This window comes from Saccoglossus kowalevskii, chromosome 14 (assembly GCF_978046115.1).
Source record: "Saccoglossus kowalevskii chromosome 14, keSacKowa6.1, whole genome shotgun sequence".
Taxonomy (NCBI): Eukaryota; Metazoa; Hemichordata; class Enteropneusta; family Harrimaniidae; genus Saccoglossus; species Saccoglossus kowalevskii.
The window spans coordinates 6,418,682-6,442,678 of NC_140654.1; the positions used below are offsets into that span (position 1 = coordinate 6,418,682).

Here is a 23,997-nt window from a genome sequence, read left to right on the forward strand (position 1 = left end):
ACCTGGACAAGTCCGAGTTTCACATTGCCATCTTCTACCATCACAGAAACTGAAATTAAACGACAGATATATCAATATAAATTTTCCATTTTCTACAAGTTTTGAATATTCAACTCCAAAATGACAGTAATATCTATTACAATGATCGAACTTTGAATTGTGACCCACATAGAACAAATGTAAATATTAAGATAAGTCAAACTACAAGAATATTAGACGAACCATTTGTTGCATTTTACTTGTATTGTCTCCCCGTACTGATAGCTTCGTCCACCATGGTGGCAGGGACAATCGATGGGGAAAATGCATTCGTATCCGTTCCAGACAGTCATGATGTCGCACTGACATCCACGGAAACATCCGACTGCTGAGCATTCGCGGGGTTCGTGCATGTTGCCACACGTCATCGGACACTGCGAGAGACACTCTGTGTATACCTGGTGTTCTGGGCACGCCTTTCCGTCGCATTCTTCGCCCATACAGGACCATTCACCAGCTATGCATTGACTAAATGAAAAACATACAATAACATTGAATTTGATGTTGCACCAGTATGGTTGAACGATTGATTTAATCTCAGATTAATCTACTTCATAATACGGAAAAAGAAGTTACACCAATAAAGATGGATGCATCTCGAATCTTATTTTTCGTTCAAATGTCAAATTCTTTGTAAATCATTTTGGAATATGGGAAAATAAAATTCATTTAAGTGACCAGAATGTGATAAAGGATGTCTAAATATACTTAGATTCACGACATGATGTAAATTTTATTTAGAAATACATTTACAAATTTTTTCGATACTCTAGACCAAACAAGTTTGTGACTTGTACACAATACTTTTTAAATGAAGGGACAATGAATCATGTTCTATAGTGTTAGTATTTTTTCTCGCGATGCACGTTAGTGATCACGTGTCGATTAGCAATGTACATAGAAAATACTTACCAGTAATCACAACCTTGGCGTATTATTTCATTCGGTTTGTAACTAACTCCAGAATATTCACATGGGCATTCTGACATCGAAATACACTTGCCATACACATCGGTCAGCATGCCAACTGGGCACGAGCAACCAGGTACACATTCATCGTCACACGATTGTGCATTTGCCAAGGAGTTGCACGATGTCTCGCACGATAGACCACATTCCCTGTATACAAGACCCCAATCGCACTGTGCACCTGTATGGGAAAGCACAATATACGTTAAACTCCAGGCATTTACACTTGCCACATGCAAAAGTTATTGATGACGTCTGTGCATGCTCATAATAGAACCGCCACACGACTTGTCAGGACAATCAAAATCATCTTGCTAGTTATCGTTTCATAAATATAGAGAGACTTGTTTTTTAATAGACATTGGAAAAACCTTAAAATGTTATATTTGATAGTATAACAAAACCCATTCGTAGCACGAGACTGCCGAGCAGATTGGCCAGAAAAGTTACGTGGGAGAGAAAAATATTGATTTACAAAAAACAGACATGAATGTCAAGTTCATGTAGTTCAGGTCACTTTATTATCTACTTACTGCATTCGTGAACAGAAGATCTCCAATCTAGCACTTTACCTCTGTTGGCACATTCGTATGCATAGTCGGCAAATATATCACAGTGACAGTCATCTGACTGACAGCTACACACGTCGTATCTGCAGTTCTCGTAGTAGAGCTCCGGGTTCACTTGGTCATGGCAAGCTGAAAGGCAACGCCCTCGTTAATGGCTTAGAATTGTACAATATTGTTTAGAGACCAACGTTTTCTAGTCGATATTACACTTTTGCCGGTGTCGAAAACTATAATACGTCTTACAAAACGCAAGTTTGAATAGACTGCCTATTTCATTCAATTCACTCACTGTACGTCGATTGGAGAATTTCATCATGTAAATATTCCAATGCGGTGTTCAGGATATAATGCATCAACTAAAACAAGCATAGACTTACCTGAAAATGTATCGTCTGATTTGAGCCTTCCACATATATCTTTTGCCACGTCTGCTCTCTGAGAGTAAAGGTCACAAGGGTGAGGGGTCATCGTATCGTCAATTGAAACATCTGGACAATTTTCAACGACCTTAAATTTATTACCAAATGCTTCAGGAGTTGATTCGATGTCGCCTGCAATATAATCAAGAACGCAATATTTATCGGAGTTATATTAATTTTAAAAATCAAAATCATTGCAATGCATATTGATATGTCGCAACATGTTCATTTTTATCATTCTATGAATTTGCAATAAAGATGGCAGCCAATGGAGATTCCATGAAAACTTGCAATATCACATTCGTGTAATTTGACAAGAACACGACTAATGAAGACTAGGTGCAAGTATACCCAGTCTAATTTAACGAGACTGTTAAAGCACGTTTTGGAATCTTACCATCAGGCGTGTAAAAATCATCTAGTTGGTTATTGTTGAAAGTTCCACATAAACCACAAGTCTGATTATAATGAGCCGTACTAATCTTTATCCTGACACGCATATGATTATCCCAGAATATACGAATACCATTGGACAGCGTTACCTACAAAAATCGCACAAGTTAACTGCTCAATAAGGTACACAATCATAAAACAGACCCACGAACGAAAAACGTTCACCAACAAAAATCTATTTTAGATGAATAACTTTTGACACATTTATTTCCAACTATCCTGTGGCAGCAGAAGACTGAATCCATCAAATGCAACATGAACGAACACGTTTTGTACTATTGTCTGTGTTTGACAGAACACTAACTTTTCTGCCGATGAAAACTGCATGTGCCGCGGCGTTTTTATTTAACAATCAGAACTTCAACACGTGCATTTCGTTGTGTGTAGCATGAAATCTTATTTCATGATAAATCGTAATATTGGTCACCAATATACTGCATTTTTAAAGCTCAGTTCAGTGAATACCCATTTATCACCTGCCACTCAATATACAATTACGTAATTCACCTGCTAAGCCATATCCCCAAATCGTGCTTACGTGACAAATACTAGTTCGTACCTTCAAATACATTGACGACAATTTTTCTATATATATTCCGTTGAGGGCGTATGGTGTATGAACAAGTTCAACTCCGTTGACAACCACTTCCTGGTTTCTTTTCAATTTTACTACATCTCCATCCAACTCTATCATAACAGACTTCGAACAATCCAATGCATCCTGAGTGTGTCCACAGGGGGCGCTTTCTTCCATGATAATGCGATAATATTTTTCCAATGAAAAACAGTCCATAACTAATGTGTAGGAACATTCCCTAAGGCTCAGAAAGTTGTATGGTCGACCATCAAACGTACGGTAGTGTGGGTCTCCCGACACCGTGCAGGTACCTATAAAAAACGAACTTTCAAGTTATCAACCAGCACCAAGCAGATAGACCAGAACTGAATCCAGCAATCATTCCGAACAATTAATGAAATTAATTCCATTCCACTTTTACTAGGGTAGAACATGAAGAAATGTACAACTTGTAGACAAGTGATAGAACAATATCCGTGGAAGAGAATGGATGCTTTGTATAGTGTTACTAATATAACATGACCTATTGCTTCAATAGTACTAGGAATAATGTCTCGTACGGCAATATATAGCATTGAATTAATACACTCACCTTCGCAAACTATGTCTGTACATTTGTCCCACTTTCCATTAAAACATTGACTGAAATGAGAACAATGAATGTAACTTGTTAGTCGTAGTCTGTTCAACCATTTGCAAGTTGATGTATACATCTACCAGCCTAAATGACAGGTAATGCAGTTTTTAAACCTGATTACATGGAATAAACACAATTACCAAGGACTAAAGTTACCTACTACGTGTTAAACAGGGGGGGGGGGTCTGAAGCGAACGACTATAGATGGAGATATTATTGTAGACAATATATACATTTTGTGCGAGATTTAAATCCAATGGTTGCATACTTATTGGCATTGTATTCTAATATTAATATGGTATACATTTTGCATCTACCGGGGAGGGCTTGATTTGTATAAATGTTATATATTCAAAAAAATATTCAAAGTTGAATTTAAGATATAACTTAATGTGTAGAAAACCAGAGCGAAGCGCACCAAACCTAGGACTGTAAGCAGTGGATAAGTGAATGAAGAGTTCAACAATGAATGCAATTACGTACCATTCATTGCAATCATAACGTATTACTGTTCCGATTGGATAATCAATGCCGTGATAATCGCAGGGACAGTCTGTGGGTGAAAGACATCGCCCGCTGTGGAGAAACATTCCTGGCGGACAGTGGCATCCTTCCAAACATTGGTCGTCCTCGCAAATATACATGGATGAGCGACACGTACGTGGGCATATACTACCACAGCTATCGTACACCATTCCAACCGGACATTCAAGTTCTGTAAGGGAAATAGCATATGAAGTTAGTCTGATATATTCCCATTTCCTCGTATACAACAGCAAAGATTAAATGCGCCACAAACTTGCACGTCGTGTGTTGCAAATTGAGTTCAGTTATACGTGCCGTGAAAAGTACAACCGACTAGAAATTGTACTAATTTTAGAAATACAAAATGCAGTGTACATCCTAAAGAAAATTGAGAGCGAAACATTATGTACCCACCGCATAGATCAGGTCCTCTCCAATCTAATGGTATGCCTTGGATCGTACATTCTCTTGCGTAGGCTGCAAATGTGCTGCACATGCAACGAGTACTGGTGAATTTACAGGAGCAGACATCCTTCTCGCATTCGGTTATGTACGGTAATGGATCAACCACCTTTAAATCAGAAATGGTTGGCGTTATTGAATCGCCACAGGCATATAAACGCACGTCATATACTAGTATATCAATTTACTGCTTCAAATTTTGTTTTATATACACTTAAGAAAATTATTTCATTTAAATTCATTCTTAGTGAATATTACCAGCGTGCATCATTATATTACTGGGAAACTTGCAACAAGTATAGATACTCCCAGAAAAGTAAAAATAATCGCTTTAGTAGTTTAAAATACGACTTACGGTGGACAAGTCATATATAATCTGTAACAGCGTCTGGATTACTTTCGGAAATTCCGTCGCGTTTCGGAAAGTTTTAATTTTCACAACTTTTGAATATTAGTTCATACTTTTAGGTTAGTGAGGAGGTTATAATATTTTTTCATTTCACTTTAACTCTGTTTTTTCACCCCTCAGACCCCTTTAAAAAAGTCACTTCTGGCCATTGTAATGACCACTATTTTTTTTAATGGCCAGAATATCAACCAGAATTTTTTTAATGGTCAAAATATTGACCACTATTTTTACACTGGTCAGAATAATAGTTTTTTTTTTTATTTAATGATGGAGTTGGTGACAATCTATTTTGTTAATGGGTATTATAATGATCATTTTATTTTTCATTACATGAATAAAATGGTCATTTTTTTTCATGTCACAGATATACCCGGTAATGGCACATGGGGATTGACAGCTCTCTTTTTCCTCCCTCGCTTCAGTTTGCTTCAATTTTAAGCCAGTACAATTGTAGATAAACATAAAATACAAGATTTTGAAAAATTTGAAATATGGAATTATACATCTTGAAAATTTATGAAGTTTTGGGTTAATTTGCTTTTAAAATCACAACAGATCATGCACTTGATACTGTTGACTTATAATATATAGTGTAATGCAATAGGTTATTAAACCTAGAAGATGACCTGTTTTCAAAATACGGTCTAGACCCTTATCACGGGTGCTAACAAAGTTTGTGCAAAAATGAGCCCAGGCTAATCACCCAAAATACCATTGTACTTGATGTCTATTTGAAAATTTAACCATTATGATTATGAATAAGAATGGTTATGAATATAACTATACTAAACTTGACAATCAATACAAGCACATTCTGTGACATTATTCTTGATAAAAATGGACTGACAATGTGACTCTGCCTTTATAAGAACAGGAAGTAGTACAATGTCCAGCATTATAATACCTTGAACAAACAAGCAAGACATTCACTACTGAACATTCGAACAGTGTGCAACCCCGAAAATACTCAGCAACTGACTTTCCACCAAAAAAAGTCACATAAACAGCTGGTTACTCCAAAAAGTCACGGAGTTACTCCAAAAGTCACATAAACTGCGAGTTATTAATCCGAAAAAAGAGCCTGTCTTTATGAGTGGGGTTAAGCTCAAACAAACAAAATTCCCATTTTAACAATGACAAAAAACTAAAGTTCAGTCTTCAAATACACCCAAACTATAACATTTTACATTGAAATACTTAACCAGTAACTTTTCATAAACTGTAGAAGTTTATGTGGAAGGGTCGATGGAAGGTGATTTTAAAGTGGCTTAGACAATCAACTAAAAAATACCCATGATGCTCTGCTTCATTTTTATATTTTGCTATTTTCTCTATTATGAATGGTTTAATGCAATATAAAAAATATATGAAAATATTCCACGACTACTGCATGTGTACAAAACAGTGTTGGGTGGTTCAGTAAGTTATATTGGGGGGGGGGGTCTAGCATAGAGCTCCATGTGTGCAGCTAGCTGACTTAGCAGTGAATGGCATGTTTGTTTGTTCACGGTATTATAATGCTGGACAATATAGAAAAGAAATGATGAATGTAATTTAAATATATGTATTACTGTTTCATGCTGCCGATACAAAGGTTGAATAAACATTATTATAGTGTTCATGCTACATGAAGTACTGGTTGATGTTTGCATTTTGACTAGACCCAATTGCGTCCACGCATTAGGAGGGCCAGGCCATCAGTCGGTGAGCTTTGTTAAGCCGCCGTTTACGAACGCGAGCGAAGACTGACCGATTTATTTGGATGCACAGGAACAGTATAAAACGGCGTTACAGAATGCAGAGTTTTATTAGTGCATGTCGTAGACCGCGAACCAAATTGGAGTTGTTGTATGCTCTACTAAAGCGACCCAATCAGTGTGGAAGCGTGTACAGAGTAATGACTCGTGGGATACTAGTAGACGACTTCTCCAGAAGTCGAAGATTTGGAGTTTCGCATGCGCGCGCATGCAGTTTGGGGTGTAATGTAAATTTGCACATGTGATGTTTTGCTTCTGAGTGTACCAATCAATGTCACAAAAATTCCATTTTATCAACTATCAGCAAACTCGTATCGGAAGCACCACAATGGTTTAAAAAAACAATTGAAAACAATGGTGATATTAATTAAAAAAAATAAGCATTATAAATCAATGAAACATGGAAAAAGAATGAAAAAAATATTTAAGGAGAAAACTATATGGTGGTTGGTTTATTTCGGTTACCAGCGTAGTTATGTCACTGTACCATTGCTGTTTATTTGTTTGTTTGTTTGTTTGTTTATTCATAATTGCTGCCTCCCTTGGGAAACCAGTTTGGGTGTTCTTAGCCAGTGCACAGACCCTCAACACTGTGGCCCGTGCTATAACTGTTGGGCCCCCCTGTGAGTGAACACAATTGGGTATATGCAAACATTTGGGATTAGCTTAAAGGGGCACCTTCCAGTTAAGCTTAATTTCACAACAAATTTACTTTCTGGATTAAAATAATCATGGATAACAAAAGATAGATTAACATTGTAAACAAACAATAGTGTCCCATGATTCTTTGGTGCAATCCATGGGATTGTGCGGTTCCCCTTTAAATCTTAGCCTGCACTTGGTCAAAGTCTCTCTAAGGACTGTGACTTGGTGTAGCTTGAAACCAGACTACTGTGGATCAGTGATGTTTTGTAATGGATTACCTCCCTATATTTAAATAATAGAAACTAGCATATCACTGGCAACACATACAAAGATTTTGGGAAATTTTCACTGTTTTGTATAAAACTATTGTCACAACAATATTAATGTTTTACAATAAATTATACCAAACATGTGTATAATCACAGTCACTCTACTAGGATTTGGGATTTGTATCAGTCGTCAAATAAAGCGAATGGAGGGGTATGAAAACAACAATCAAAAATCTCTTTCGTCCGATTACTTCCATTGAAAACCATGCAATAAAGCAACATGGCGACCATCTCCATAGACGCCGAAAACGTGCAAAGTTTCGCCATAAAGTGACTATAAAAACACACAAAAATAGCAAGAATGGACAAAGGAATATTGTAAAGGTTTGCAGACATCAATGTTTTTAGCGATAACATTGTTTCTAAACTGAGCGAGGGGTTTATTTTACGGACCGTAAGACTGTTAGAGATCGAGAGAAAGAGTCTGTCAACAAAACACTGATTTTCTCGAGTAAAGCATCTTCAAGATGGCAAAAGAACGCCCATCTGTAAAATACAATATCACTCCTAGTCATAGTTCAGTTGAGATTGTAGTTTGATGTAAAAATAAAGCACAATTTCAAAAATTCACGGGCGTCTCGAGCAACATTGAACGCAATGAATAATGGAGAAAAATAGCGCCCTCCGATGACAATTACGTCATAGTTTTGAGACCAGCGTAGGTTCTCAGAAGCTGCTCGTTCACACCTTTTAACAATAGCGCTTCCTAACCGTTCTAGTAGAGTGACTGTGGTATAATTTACTAGCAGTAAAAGTTTTTTTGAATTAAGAATGCACCAATCTCACTAGGAATCTATTCAAATCTAGCCCTTAGTGTGCTATTAAAAATGGCTCATCAAAGGTATTGAATTACTGAACTGGAACACGCATCTTTGTATAGTTTCCAAAAGGAAAATATTATTTCGTGCTCTGCCCCCTCTCATGTAACAGTTTAAGAATACGTACATTATTTAAAATAATTTTAAAAATGCGACTGGAATGTCCAGGCCCAAACTTCTGCAACATCCGTCCATTCCTACATGTACATGCAATTGTTTCTAAGATTCTGCATGCAGCCAGTTTATTTTTTGAACTGAATAACACATTTCTAGAACTTTAGTTTTACTTTTCCAGATAACACTATATATAATTAACAATTTCAGGAATAGATTAGATTGCTTGCTATTCCATTGGAAACTCTTACTTCCAAGTGTGATTTTTAACAAGCGTTCATATGTTTAGCTAACCAAAGGGAAACAAAAGCATAGTGACAGGAAGTCACCACAGCCGAAAGTATGACAAAGACTTACGCTTCAAAAATGACTGGAAAGTAAATAATTTATAACCAAAGACCGTCTATGCATAAACAACTAATGATCAGAGAGGTACAGCTTTGCAAAGTAAAAAAAGTCGTATGGGGGAGGGAGGGGATTAAAACATTGCTTCAAAACATCATCTGTTCAGCTCAGTGTACAAACACATGAAGTACAGAAATTGAATAATTAATGAAAACATTAGACAAAACAAGTATATGTAAGCAATATTAAAATTATGCCATGTTTTGTTTTGTTTTTAAAAAATCTTGATGTAGTGCACAGCCATAAAGACTGTTTTAGTGGGTAATAGTATTTTAGGTTTGCAATGTCATACTCCTCCAGATATTTATCAAGTTTTTTTGTGAGGTGGTTAGCTTAAGGAGGGGGCTGTGCAAAATATTTTTCTCCTCATCGTTATTGTGCTATTCTTTTTCTAGTGTAAAATATTTTTTCTCTAAGATTTAGGCATGTCAAATTTTTTCCTATTATTGATCTCTGCAGGATTTTTTCAATAATATGGAAAATCAATGTACAGTGACTATACACACTTGGAACTTTCAAAATATGTGTGCAAGCGTAAAACTGATAAACATGTAAATGCTAAACCATTGCATCCATCAATACTGGTTAAACTTTTTTCTTCCCTTATCGTCCATAAATTCTGGTTCTTCAACTTCTCACGTCCCATATATATAGTTATTTACTTTTTTTAAATTGTCATCTGCAAAAAATAATTCAGTTTGCTATTAGTATACAATGACCAGTTATTTTTACACTTTGTAACAAATGTTGGAAACATGTTTGGGGTGTCTGTATGCTGGCATATTTCTATCCTCACAAATAGCAATGTCGATAAAATGACATCTTGTGATATGTTAATTTCTTCCCTTTGTAACTCAGATATACTTCCAAAAAAATGATACCCGGTACATTCTGATTGAAAACATATAAATATCGAAAACGTGCATCTAGACAACAGAATAAAATCAAATCGTTTAACTAACAGAATGTATTAAGGGGTTGTGCCATATATACACACAGTTCGTCTCTTGAGAGACTAGGACAGTACATTGCTGTACTTGGGAACCTAATTTCTGAGAACAATAGGGGGATTTAACTTCCTACAAGACAAGAGACAAAAGAATGTTATGTAACAAGGCAGCTGCATGATTTTGTCTGTCAAAATAGGATACTGTGTACATACAAAATTATAGAGTCCCTCCACAATGGGAATGCCACCATGAATGTACAACTTCATCGATCCCCTGGTACTTTCACAAAATAAATAATTGTATTTTAATTATGATCCAATACAATACCTAAAATTGCTCTAAAATTACATTTGTGGATACTAAATCATGGAAATATTACTTATTTCGACCATTGAAGATTCCTGTAATTTACTTAAGCGCATGTGCTGCTAATAGAGTAATTATGGTAAGTGTAATATTGTTTCTATATTTTTTTCAAAATCAAGAAAATGATATTAAAAGTATAAAAACAGTTTAGTTTGAAAAATGATGCAATGCTATTCAGATGTTTATGATTTAAGCATAGACCTTGGAAAACAGTGACATGCAACTTCTGTCCGTAACAAAAGAAAATCCAGTTTCCTATGTGCAATGTGGGTTATAACCTCCCTAGAAGATTTATACATCTGAAACAGTGTTTACTAGTATTCCCATTGGTCAGTGTATAACGAGTGCACTAAGCTATCTGTTCTAAATATGATGAAAAATCCACTTGTTATAATTACACAAATTTTGACAGGTCATTGTTTACTTTTAGGCAGTTTTGTTTCCTTGCAGAGAAAACTTACCATTTTTGTTTCCCTTTCCTGATTTCATAGTGGGATAAAAGCTGTTAATTTTTAGTTTCACTCGCATCAATAGAATTGACCATTCAGTTTTGATCAAATTTAATTTTTCTGATTATATTCCAACCACAAAATTGTCTCATTTTGTGTAGCTACACCCTGGCAGCCATGCTTGGCTTATGAAACAGGAAAGGATACAACAGTGGTGTTGACCTAGATTTATTATCAGTTTCTCTAAGGTGTTAATTTGGTAGAGGATTATAACTAAGGTTTTTTGAAAGGGATACCCACAGTAGCATGCCCCTGTTCCCGTTATATAGACTAATTTTTTTTTTGTCCAAGTTGAGCCAGAGTATCCATGATCAATTTGGCTGACCCAGAAACGCCCAAGACTTTTACTGACTGCATATTACACCTTCATTATAATTTGTTTAATTTTCACCCATTTGCCCCCTGGATTTTCAACAGTAGTGTTCATGCTACACAATGTACGGGCTAAGATTTAAGCTAATCTCGTATGTTTGAGTTCAAGCACAGAAGGAAACGATGGTTAGCACGGGGTAAGGAACGCCCAAACTTATTAAGAATAGGCAAAATCTTAACTGATTGCTCAGTTAGTGCATGGAACTATAAACATGGTTCCATGGTTAGAGGAACAAGGAAGGTTAGTTCTACAGTTATAAAACAATACCAAAGCAAATTCAGAAAGTGCAAATTGCAGAATAACAGGAAGTAGCACAGAGTCTCATCATTAGTTTATTTTTTTCTTGAATAAATCTCTCTATATGTGTTAACGTTGATTGTCATGCAGGAAATGGCAAACCGAAATAAAAAGTTATGAATATAGTAGTTTATCTCCTAAATGAACATTGAATACAATTGTTTTTTTAGCCGAGCTAAGCGCTTATGCATGTTTTGTTTTGCCTGTGCTAAGGGGCTTTGGACTGACCAGATTTACTCTGTACTTAGTATTTATTAGCCTGTGTTCATGCACATTTTTTCTAGCACAAGCTAAGGTATTGGACCTCTTAGCCGTTGCTAAAGAGCTCTGTGTGAATACTACTAATAAGTGTCTTCTGTGTATTCCTTCCTTAGGCGCATACATTAAGGTTCACATCTTTTATATTGATCTCTAGAACTCATTCAAATCAAATTAGGCTCAAAGATGGGCAAAGAATATTAGATTTAATTGAAATTTAGTTTAAATCCATGCTAAATTAAAAGTTATTTTGAGTATGGGAGTTTTTTTGTGTGTGTAAAGAAAATGAACTGTTGCACACTGGGCATACATCATCTATACTTGTTTACAGGAAAAAGGGATTCTGTATGGTATTTGACGTTATGGGCTAATATATATATTTCATACATGGTTACTAAATTAGACTTCCCAATATTGCTGGTATTATCTAAAGAGAAAAAAACAACAATATACATAATCTTTGAAAATTAAAAAAAAAAAACATTTTGCAGTCAGTTAAATTATATTAATAATTTTAAAAACATTGCCATGAATGGAAACAAATTTACGTCACAGTCCCTCTAAATAGAGGGACTGTGTTTACGTTGATGTTTTTTGCAGATTTCAGGAGTTGGAAATAACCTTTGTTTATCTTTTCTTGTATTAACAAACATAGGAGCTAATCCTCATTAACACCTACTTGAGCTTGTTATTTGACAAGTATGAATGATAATTAAACAGTACTTACACAGTGAGCCACGACTGAACAAAAACTTTCGCATTTATTTTTTTAAAAAAAAATAGGTATGATAGTACATAAAGCAAATGCCAGTGTTTTGTAATTAATATAATTTTTGAAAAACAAAAAACGAAAGCCCCCAAAAGACTGCTACATGAACAACAAAAGTATCTAATATTGTATTGAAGTCATTGTAAAATAATTACAAATTCATACCTCGATGTGCCAGTTGCAGTACTGCAATCGTCCTATGATTCAACACCATATAAATACTCTTTAGGTTATGTAGTCCACCAGCAGTCACTGGCATCAGCGTTACTATAAAATTTCACTGGGGATCGAGGTATTATTCGCGAAATTTCATTTAAGTGTACTTGCAAGCGCCAGTGAAACTTGGAAAAAATAAATTCCCACACGTATATTGACTCACACGAGGTAGGTTTTTTTCTGGACCATTATATTAGTGACATGAACAAAAATACTGGTCATGTTATGTATATAATGACAAATAAAATGACCATTATACTGCCCATCAAAAAAAAATGTCATCAACTCCACCATCCAGCAATTGTAATTATTCTGACCAGTATAACAAACATGGGTCATTAAAACCACCATTTAAAAAACACTGGTCAATATTTTGGCCATTAAGAAAATAGTGGCCATTATAATGGCCAGAAGTGACTTTTTAAAGGGGTCTGAGGGGTGAAAAAAACAGTGTTAAAGTGAAATGAAAAATTATTATAACCTCCTCACTAACCTAAAAGCACAAATAAATATTCAAAAGTTTTGAAAATTAAAACTTTCCGAAACGCGACGGAATTTCCGAAAGTAATCCGGACGCTGTTTCTGTATAAAGATACTCATCGATAAAAATTGTATGAAATGTACTTAGAAGCGATGAATGTATTTTGGTTGAAAAAATTAACATTGTCATCGTTGATACTGTATGCCATTATGTTCTAAAGTCGTTCTTACGAAAACTTGAGGAAACTATATTTCAAGTTTTCACAACGGATTCTATGATGCCATACTTTACACGTAATCGCTTGTGGATTCAAAATTGTAGGCTACATGTATTACGATGAAAAGTTGAATATAGAGGATGAAAAGTGATACAACTGTACATTGCATGCAGTACAAGCTTCGACGCATGGAAGACAACTGGCGCATAAGAACAGGCAAGAGTGTCCCTGTAAATATACATTATATCGTTCCATGCACTAGAGATGGAGTTTCTTTGCAAATTAAAAATACTGTCGAATGCAATACGGTAGAAGATTAAAATGTGTAACAATGACTTTATATACGTACATGGTGGCAATCGCTGAAGAGATTGCCTTGCAGTAGATTACAGACACCTCTGACGTAGTTCTGGAGCTCAATAAATTCTGAATATTGAGACTGGTATTCTGATGAAACGAACACTTGCGTGCATCGTGGGCCAGATGGTGGGATATCAGGACATGTTCCTGTTGCAAAAACGGCATTAGAAATGTACATATTTCGAAAAGAAGTGGTCAACTCAGAAATACTAACAGCTAAGGTTGAATTTTTAATACAAGTAAAACAATTGTTTTACCCCTAACGTGGACTATAACACTACATATCCCAATGCAATGTAATATGCCCCTCCAAATAACTATCCCGAAGAGAATATACAATTGAACTTGGGAGGGGCACTCTGCATGGTGGGCAAGGTTAGTATAATGGTCATGGGCGAGGGGCCCTAAAGAACTCTACCCGAACTGGTGTCATAACTAGACAACATGTAAACACGCGATCAAGTGCAATATTGTTTACACCATGTATAAAGAACATCCTTTCAGATCGTTTTAGTTCGAACCAGAGAGACTACGTGTTAAAGTTGCATAATTATTCAGAAGGTTTTATCAAGTATTAACTTACGATCCGGCGCCTTCCAAGACAGACCAAAGGCATGTTCCTGGCCAAAATTTAAAATTCTTTCGTCTGATGTTGTGAGATCATCCAACTGGTTACCATTAGCCGTTCCACATAGACCACACATTTTGCCCTGTAGATCACCACTAACGAGTTCAAGATAAATGCTTTCCTGGCTATCCCAAATCAGTTTAAAACCAAGATTACTTCTCAGGAGGATGAAATTGGACACTACCTCTATTATGAAACCATTGATATGAATTGGCAGATGTAGTCGTATGCCATCTAGCTTCACTGCTGCGGCATCGTCTCCGCGGTAAAGTTCAAGTTTCTGTTCGGATCCTAAGACAACGGTGACGGAACGATCGCACTGCGAGTAAGGAGGAGAACATTCTCTGTCGTTGGTGACTAGAATCTGGAAGGTATTACTGAAACAGTCTGCAGCTAGGATATATGTACACACTCCATCGAAGGAATATACGTGGCCATCAAAAGTACGATACGAATCTTGTCCCCATGACGCACAGTAATCAGAGGTAGGATTTGCAGCTGCATGAAAGATTTAAAAAATACGTTGTTAGTTTGTCTTCTCGACATATTCAAAAGAAATAAAAAATACTGGCTAGTCACTGCATATGCAGAGTTTCCAACAACTAAGCAAGCGAGAGCACGTAGTTGAAAAATTAAACCAGTCGTAGAATATCAGTATTCAATAATGACGTCATATATCCATTTCAAATTTCCAAGCACGAGAATTCGATTGTCATTACAAACAGAACTATATTATCCATGATAAATATGAATGGCAAGATGAATGTTAAGATAATATACCAAGAACGACACGTCTGACTAACTATTCAAATTTTCACACCACTTTGATTGGACATTTGCACAATTATGAGCCCTTTCTGCACAGAAACGTACGTTTCTGGAGATGCAAACCAATGTGATTTACGTTTCGTTTAGTTGTGTCATTTATCAAATGTATAAAACAGGCAACTTTGATATCTAAAGTTGTTATTTAGAGCACACGTTCAGACAAGATCATTTTTTAAACAGTTTATGTGATGTTAAAAATTGGAAATGTAGTTTCGAATAGCTCAATCTGAATATTCACACCATTCAAACAAAATGCGTGAATGGATACAGGTTTTAAAACACGTTATGATCTATTTTAACACCAAATATATTCATCGTGTATCATAATATATACCAATAGCAGCGAGTGATATGAATTTCTACTAAACGGATGTCTAATAATTTAATTGAATAGCGCATTACCTGGCTGTGCAGTTGTTGGTAGAAATGGCGCTTGCGTTACCAGTCCGTATGAAGGACCAAAATTGATCGCTCGGAGTCGTGGAAGAATAATGTCGGGGTCTGAATAAAAAAAAAACAGTTATGCGGCAAATTAACGAGTTTAGATCCAATTCCATTAATTATTTGCCCGAAAAATTATATTCGCATGGTCTATTCGTCTTTAAAACCTTCATAACACTTGGGAAGTAAATATGTAGCTGTAGCTTCGTTATAACGAACTCTTTGGGGACATACAATAGACCATTTTCCGTTCACTGCGAGAATCACGCGTTATGCGTGAAATCGAACGTAAAAACAGGACAAACAAAGGTCATAGCGTCGTAGTGGCGTCAAACATCGCGTGGGATTCGACAAACGCGAAAGTATTTTGGGGACATTTCCATGCTTAATAATGTGCTGTCCACATTTGATGATAGGCAATTTCGATTAAGTGAGGGTATTCGGAAGCAATATTATTCCTCTGTCGAAGATCGGCCGGTCGATGTGAGCTACGAAACAAAGAAATTCGAGTTCAAAATCAAATCGTTCGATTTTTGCGGCAGACGCGCGTCTTTCATGCATCTCGCGAGATCTCGCAATTGTACGGAAAATCACCTATTAGTTTGTTATAGTGAAATGTTATAATGAAGCACATAATACATTGGCGGCTGATCTGCACTGGCTCGGAAGATGAATTCTGATTGGCTAAAAAAACAAAAAAACTTGTGGCGTTGAATGCACGTTCATTGTCAGTATTGTTATGCAAATTCAAACTAGCTGATCATTTACAACCTTCCGAGCCAGTGCAGATTAGCCCTACATTGGGTTTGTTGTGAACAGGAGACACGCAACGTGTTCATTATATCAGGAAATTCATTATAACGGTGTTCATTATATTGAGGTTACAGTGTACTGCAGTTGGCACCAACAACCCAAAGTAGACTCCAGATGAAAATGTTAAATATCGAAAGCGTGTTTCAATACACAAGAATGAAATCGCCATTGTAAAATGTCCTTCCAATACAAGTGTGGGATTCCACATAGAATACATGGTACACGTGTATATTTCGGGGCCCACTTGAGACCACATCGACATACTCCGTCAAATTTTGGTTGTTCAACTTTGTTGTACGTTGAAATTCATGACGCGGTCTTACTTTGCAGGTTGTAATGTCTTTTTCGTAGAGTTCCAAGTTCATTTATAAGCGCATCTTCGTTACTGAAACAAATAATTATATCATACATCCATTAAAGATTCAATGGCAAGGGATAGTTGCAACAAAAAGCCGATTAATTGAAAAGACTTACTTTTTACTGTCCCCTTTATTTGTGTACCCTAACTAACAGTGTAGCTTTCAACTTTCAATTTGAAAGTGAAATGCAACCGAATTGAAACCGTAATGTTTTCATACAGGAATGCGTAATTCAACTTGTCACAAGAAAATTGTCAAAATACGTCGAATAGCAGTGTGCTGCAGAAATTTCACCATGCAGTAGGTGGAGTGTCCAAACTAAGACACGTACTGCATACGCAAATCGCCGACAATTTTTAACAGACGTGATGTTTCGGGCGAGGAATGTATTTTTTTCGACGTTCACATGTGCAACTGCATTGATTCAACTTTGCCAACAACCTGAAAGTTTCGATATCCGAACTAAGATTGCTGAACAGTTCCGTTCTGTTCAGTGTTTAGAACAAATTTATTATTGCATGAAACGCTGAGGAAATTACTCACATTTGGGAAAGGTCCAAAGACGCAGTAATGTCAAACAATATTATTACAGATATTGTAAAGCGTAACAGTCGATAGAAAGACATGTTGCACCGGCAACCTGTAACGAATACTGCCACGTGGTGACAACGCGTCAGTAATTGTGCATTTGCAATTAGAATAAATTACCGTGCTTTTATCTGATGCCATTGGCAACGCTGTTTGGTTCGGCGACAATAACACCTGTCGTGCTTTCTACCGATTGGAGAATCAGTGATAGATGCACAACAATGCGAAATTACTTACTTTGTTGTGGCACGTTCAGATAAATGTTCCCTGGAACTGTTTCACGACGTTTTCATATCTATATATAGTCTCCTGTATGGTGTATTTGAAAAAAAAATCGTAGATACATCAAAAATAGTATAGGAAACAGTGTCATATTTGTCAACGAACAGTTCAAGGTTCTAGGAGAACGCCACCAACGGTGAACGCAGTCAACACAAACGCTCTGACGACTACTAGTACTAGTATGTTGACAAAACAGCGCCGCAGAGACAAGTATAATGGATTAACTGAAGGAATTAGTAAAGTGTGTTGGCAAATGCTAAAGCGCGGTGGTCGTCGCGCAGCGCGTGTTCGATTTTCAAGTAAACACAAAATGTATTTTACATGCGTTGTGTACGTCGCTATGAGTCCCATATCGAACAGGGCGCGGCTCGATGACTGCCGCCCTTTAATCAAAATGATTTTTATACTTCATACAATCCACAGGTATATCGTATTATTCTATGAACATCATTTCAGAGCTTTATCATAAATGGAACATACATAACTCAATGGTCAATATTACCAAACCACACTGTTATTGTGACTAAATTTCCATAATGCGTGCATTTAAAATTATTATTAAATTACACAGTCAAACGTGAAATAATGTTAAAACATATTTAGATACATACAAATCATCTACATTTTACTGGACATCAAAAAATTTAAAGATTTTATGACCATTTAAAAATTTTACGCAGCAACTAATACTGACATCAGTTAAATGAGTACAACTCCGCGGGGAGTCAGCTATTTTTGGTAAATTTACACGTTCTAGGGATTTCACTATCTGAATTTGAAAAACACACGAAATTTGTTGATGGAAATTCAAAAATAAACATTTAGAAAAGAATACACTGTGACTGTTATGTTTCTTATTGTTTTGTTCTACATTTTCCAAAAACTGAAATTGGGTCATTTCTTTCTTCATTTGAATCTTCATTAAATTATTCATTTACGTTTCAGTCACGTGACATGACCACATGAAGGTTGCATCTAACATAACACCGATCTTTCAGTGGGTTTATATATCTGTAAAATCACGCTATTTGTGGCGTTTCTAATACGTACAAGTATTTTATACTGCAAGCATTCAAGTTGAACAGTCCAACCATCCAGAAGCTGATATTATATGCCGTGGAAACGGCGACACTGTCAGCTCTGTGCCATTCTCAACAAACATCGTGCACCAAAAGTAGACAATGGACGGTAATATCATACCGGTATATAACCTGTGATAAGCTGTTGAATGATACTGTCAGTGTCTTGGATTAATTAATTTCAAATGTATAAACGGATCGAGAGATGCAGACATTGTATAAAGAAATGGTGGTGGTGATCGCCAAGCTTGTACAATAACGATGTCATAACGAATAAAAAAACATATACAATGTATGTATCACATAACTAACACAGAAACGATGTACTAGTACAGATAAAATCAAATAAAACGTATCAAAGTATTTTTCTTTTTCACTCCCATATTTTTTGGGATAAATCTATTTGTTAATTAGTTAGTGAATACCACAAAGAAAAAATCTGCAATAACAAAAAATGTTTTTCAGATAAGAACCTAATAATTGTTGTATTTCTGCATGTCATCCATACAACACCCAATCAATCTAATTAACATAATTGCGAGATGGTTATTGGGTTATTAGATTCCTGACCAATGACTCCAGTGCGGAACAAAGCACCATGTTGAATTTTAGAAATGTCGATCATTACTATTAAGGATATGGTTATTAATTTGTGCCAACATATTTTGAGACGCCGACCGGTGTCGTTGGCTAATTTATATTCATGGAGAGAAGGATTTTTGAACGAGTGCGAAACCGTGCGAGCGAGATTAGTTATATTCAGTGCATTTTATTTCTAGTGTAAACTGGGTCGGTATATACTGTCCTACCCAGTGAGACTATAAAATGCATATATTTTCAACGCGGATATGGACGAAGAAGGGTATTTTCAATGCAAATATAAGCGAAAGAGAATAGTTTCACTTCAAATACGAGCGAAGGAGCGTATTTCCAATACACCTATAGGCGAAGGAGAGTATTTTCAATGCAAATATTGGCGAATGGGGATATTTTCAGTACAAATATGGGCAAGAAAGGAGAGTATTTACAGTAAAAAATATGGGCAAATGAGAGTAGTTTCAGTTCACATATGTGCGAACTTGAAGGAGAGTATTTTGAATGCAAATATGGTCGAAGGAAAATATTTTCAGTAGAAATATGGGAAAAATAGAGTATTTTCAGTACAATATGGGCGAAGGGAGGTACTTTCAATGCAAATATTGGCGAATGAGGATATTTTCGGAACAAATATGGGCAAAGGAGAGATTTTAATTACGAATATGGGCGAATGAGGATATTTTCAGTAGAAATATGGGCAAAGAACAGTATTTACAGTAAAAAATATAGGCGAATGGGGATATTTTCAGTAGAAATATGGGCGAAGGGAGATATTTTCAGTTCAAATATTTGCGAACATTTTCAGTTTAATTATGAGCGAAGGAGATTATTTTCAATGCAAATATTGGCGAATGGGAATATTTTCAGTAGAAATATGGGCGAAGGAAGACATTTTCAGTTCAAATATGTGCGAAGGAAAGTATTTACAGTAGAAAATATGGGCAAAGGAAAGTAGTTTCAATTCACATATGTGTGAACTTGAAGGAGAGTATTTTGAATGCAAATATGGGCGAAGAGAGATACTTTCAGTGCAAATATTGGCGAATGAGAGCATTTTCAGTTCAAACATGGGCGGTGGAGAGTATTTTCAATACGAACATGGGCAAATGAGGATATTTCAGTAGAAATTATGGGTAAAGGAGAATAGTTTCAGTTCACATATGGGGGAAGGAGAGTATTTTCAGTTCAAATATGGGCAAAGAAGCGCCCTGCTGTATACTGAATGCACCAACGCCATTTGAAGTACCAAAAATAACCAAGAAATAAGAAAATAAAATTAAAATATTTGTACGAACGAACACATCTGGGGGTTATATACAATCGTATTCAGTCATATATATCAATATATCATTTTTGCTGAATAGAAAATTTTATTGTTTTCTTAGTGACTGTAAATACTGTCGATAATCGATATCGATAATTAGAATGTCACCAATAAACACGATACAATATTTTGGCTACTGAACTAAAGGGCTGATTATTGACAATACCAATTCCTTTGAATAATAACTTACAAATATGCAGGTATTGCTAAATCTCTATTCCATCTTTACGAAATGATACGTATGGATAGTACTATTAGGCCATGCAATATGTGTTTTATTACACATTGCACGTAGAATTACCGGAGAAACGTACATAAATCGTCTGCCGTCTTCTTCTCGACGTCTGCTAGCGATGTCCCGATTTCTTCACAAAACGATGTAAAGACGCTTCTAGAAAACCCGATTGCGTCCTTCGTCTTCGTTGCATCTTTATTTTCTACTAGTGTGTCAAGTTCTTCTTCTAAAATCGTCCAGTCTTTCGAGGCGGACCATCGATATCAGCGACCGAACTAGCAGACGACATATTGGAAATCACACGATGAGGTGACGAATGACGTCATCCCCGGGCACTAGTTGATGTACTAGTCTCCCTAGGGAACTAGTAATTTCCCTGGCGTGACTATGTTAATTTCGCAGATAACACGTGATCCTGTTTTGACTACTGTAAAATTTCAGGCATATTCAGTGGGTTTTAAATTCACGGTTTTATCATTTAGATATTGTGTTCTATGCTAAATTTTACATATTCACTGGGTTTTAATTTAGCGCATTTTCCAGTCAGCGAAATAAGCAAAATATTCTATTCTATTCTATTCTATTCTATTCTATTCTATTCTATTCTATTCTATTCTATTCTATTCTTTTCTATTCTATTCTATTCTATTCTATTCTATTCTATTCTTTTCTATTCTATTCTATTCTATTCTATTCTATTCTATTCTATTTCTATAAATGTCATGTAATATATGCATGCCCGTCAAATTGGAACGAGTTTAATAAATCATAGAAGTTTACAAGTGAACTGAGGTGGCACAATCCTATAACGGTTCTTTGGCGAATCAACTTGGCTAATCACTAAATGGTTTTACGAGGTACTGAACTGGTCCCAGTTTCACAGGTGTCGACTGTAAACATTCAGTCACTTCTGATTCCCATCTGATTCCTAAGCGATGCAGGCGTAGATAGTTTAAACAAAGCGCTCCGATGAAACAAATTCTGTTCCACTATTGAAACTTCAAGGACCCCCCAGTCCAGTGGCGGATCCAGCAAAATGTATTGGGGGGTCCAAGCTTCGATTAAGATATACGGAGCGTAAATCGCAGAGAAGCTGCCCCTCTTGATCCGACAATGCCTCATTCGATCACAGGGAGCCCAGGATACCCCCCCCCCCGCTCATAGAGACTGCGTATTACAGTTGATTATAGTTCCTGGGCTCCCTGTGGTATTATCATTTGACGTTATTCACTACACGTTGAATTCACCAGTGACGGACACAAACAGAGCTTGATCGATAGCACAGCTTGTCACTGTATCGTTTCGTGAGGAATCGTATTCTTTCATCTTCGCCCGCCGATCTTCGAGAATCGCCGGTTGTTATCGACTTGTACTCGTTTACAGTAAGGCGTGGATATGCTCGGGTACAATCTGATTAAAATCTGATGTAGTGTACGGGCTTTAATTATTTTGGCTATAAACTTATTTTAATTTTATTTTTTATTACTTATGTTATTAATGCCCTTTTATCTCATTATTTTACTTTGATTTTGTGATTTTTTTTACATTCCGCCCTACCTACATCTGATCCGACGCCTATGTAACCAGATTTCAACGAGACCCACTATCGACGATTTTAGTCAACGAATCACATACCTCCTTCTATAGCGCACATGATGACGTCACCGGGTGGCAAACACACTCAAATAAAATGGCGAATTATACCGACGTTAGCGACCGTGAATAACACGGCTTTTCGGTAAGTTTATCATTGTCAAATGCAAGGAAAGTCATTTTTATGTTAATATTGTGACTCGAATGGTTCGACTTTAGATCGTTATTCCGCATAGTTATTCTGGGAGTGTTGATTTTGTTTCCACCAGTTCGACCGAACACCAGTGTCTTTTTCCAGTCACCTGCCCTGGAGACGGGTGATGTTTTGTTGACGATCGGGCCAAAATCGTCTACGGTATTGAAGCTGTAAATATTCATCAAATTGTATCAACATTTTGTACATTATACAATAACTCTTTATTAAAGTAATTGAGCTGATTTGGACTGGAATAAAATATTTTTTATTTGGAACACATCGCAATTGATCAGGAAATATTTGTTTGCTCCAATTTTCTGCGTCGATGCCGTGGGCCGGTGACCGTTATACAATTTAAAATCAGTTTGCATTGTTTACTATATAGCTGTTTACAGTGTTCTAATCATTACGATTTACTTATTTTTTTTGCTTTCATTCTAGATAATTATGCTCAGTGATGTAAAATTGAAGCGATGACTGAATGAACGAACCTTGGCTGGCGAAGATGTATCTGGAAGTGTACACATTTGTTGGAAGTGAAAAAAATATTCAATGTAATGAGAAAAATTGTAAAATGCCGTGGAATTTCTTTTGCAAATAAAAATATACTAGCAATTTTCTATTAATGGTTTATTCTAGTGGGCAAATATAATGTACAGAAAGATTGCCCGTATACACTGAAAAGTAAGCAACCGACAGCCTGTATAAAAGGGGGGCTGTGATTGGCTGTTACTTACGCGAGATTTGAACGGGACTTACATAGGCGTCGGATCAGATGTAGGTAGGGCGGAATTAAAAAAAAAATCTCAAAATTAATAACAAATATAATAAAAATTAAAATTAAAATAAGTTTATAGTCAAAATAATTAAAGCCCGTACACTACATCAGATTTTAATCAGATTGGCTCGGGTAGTACTAGTAGTATCGTAGGTTGGATTCGGTGCCGACAACTGGGTGTTCGGTGTTATACTAGGGGGTACTACCCGCTGGAAACACATTGTTTAACATCTTTATGAATGACTTTATTGAAGGACTGTCAAATATTGAAATGCCAGCACCAGACTTAGATGGTAAATATATTAACTGTCTACAATATGCAGATGACATTGT

General features: G+C 36.2%; 1 protein-coding gene and 1 long non-coding RNA gene across 2 annotated transcripts; one reads left to right on the plus strand and one right to left on the minus strand.

The window, feature by feature from the left end:
* Window positions 1-212: 212 nt before the first annotated feature.
* LOC100372082 (von Willebrand factor-like) lies at window positions 213-17,676 on the minus strand. Its single transcript, XM_085508247.1, has 14 exons — window positions 17,536-17,676; window positions 16,957-17,018; window positions 15,782-15,880; window positions 14,507-15,049; window positions 13,913-14,070; window positions 4,603-4,759; window positions 4,147-4,378; window positions 3,619-3,668; window positions 3,009-3,337; window positions 2,394-2,538; window positions 1,955-2,128; window positions 1,542-1,706; window positions 952-1,189; window positions 213-507 (listed from the first exon to the last, which is right to left on the minus strand). The coding sequence occupies exons 1-14, from the start codon at window positions 17,616-17,618 to the stop codon at window positions 213-215; spliced, it is 2,730 nt and encodes a 909-aa protein (XP_085364373.1). The 5' UTR covers window positions 17,619-17,676.
* A 4,994-nt stretch (window positions 17,677-22,670) lies between these two features.
* On the plus strand, window positions 22,671-23,506 carry LOC146734414 (uncharacterized). Its single transcript, XR_014931487.1, has 2 exons — window positions 22,671-22,835; window positions 23,328-23,506. It is a non-coding gene; the product is annotated as an uncharacterized LOC146734414 (long non-coding RNA).
* Window positions 23,507-23,997: the final 491 nt, after the last annotated feature.

Bases quoted from the DNA above. Each gene is read 5' to 3' on its own strand.
- LOC100372082 (XM_085508247.1), bottom strand. From the start codon at position 17,618: ATGTCTTTCTATCGACTGTTACGCTTTACAATATCTGTAATAATATTG. The intron at 3,669-4,146 runs GTACGTAATTGC...TTCTCATTTCAG, and splicing joins CGTTATGATTGCAATGAATG to TCAATGTTTTAATGGAAAGT. The intron at 2,129-2,393 runs GTAAGATTCCAA...ATTATATTGCAG, and splicing joins TGATTTTTACACGCCTGATG to GCGACATCGAATCAACTCCT.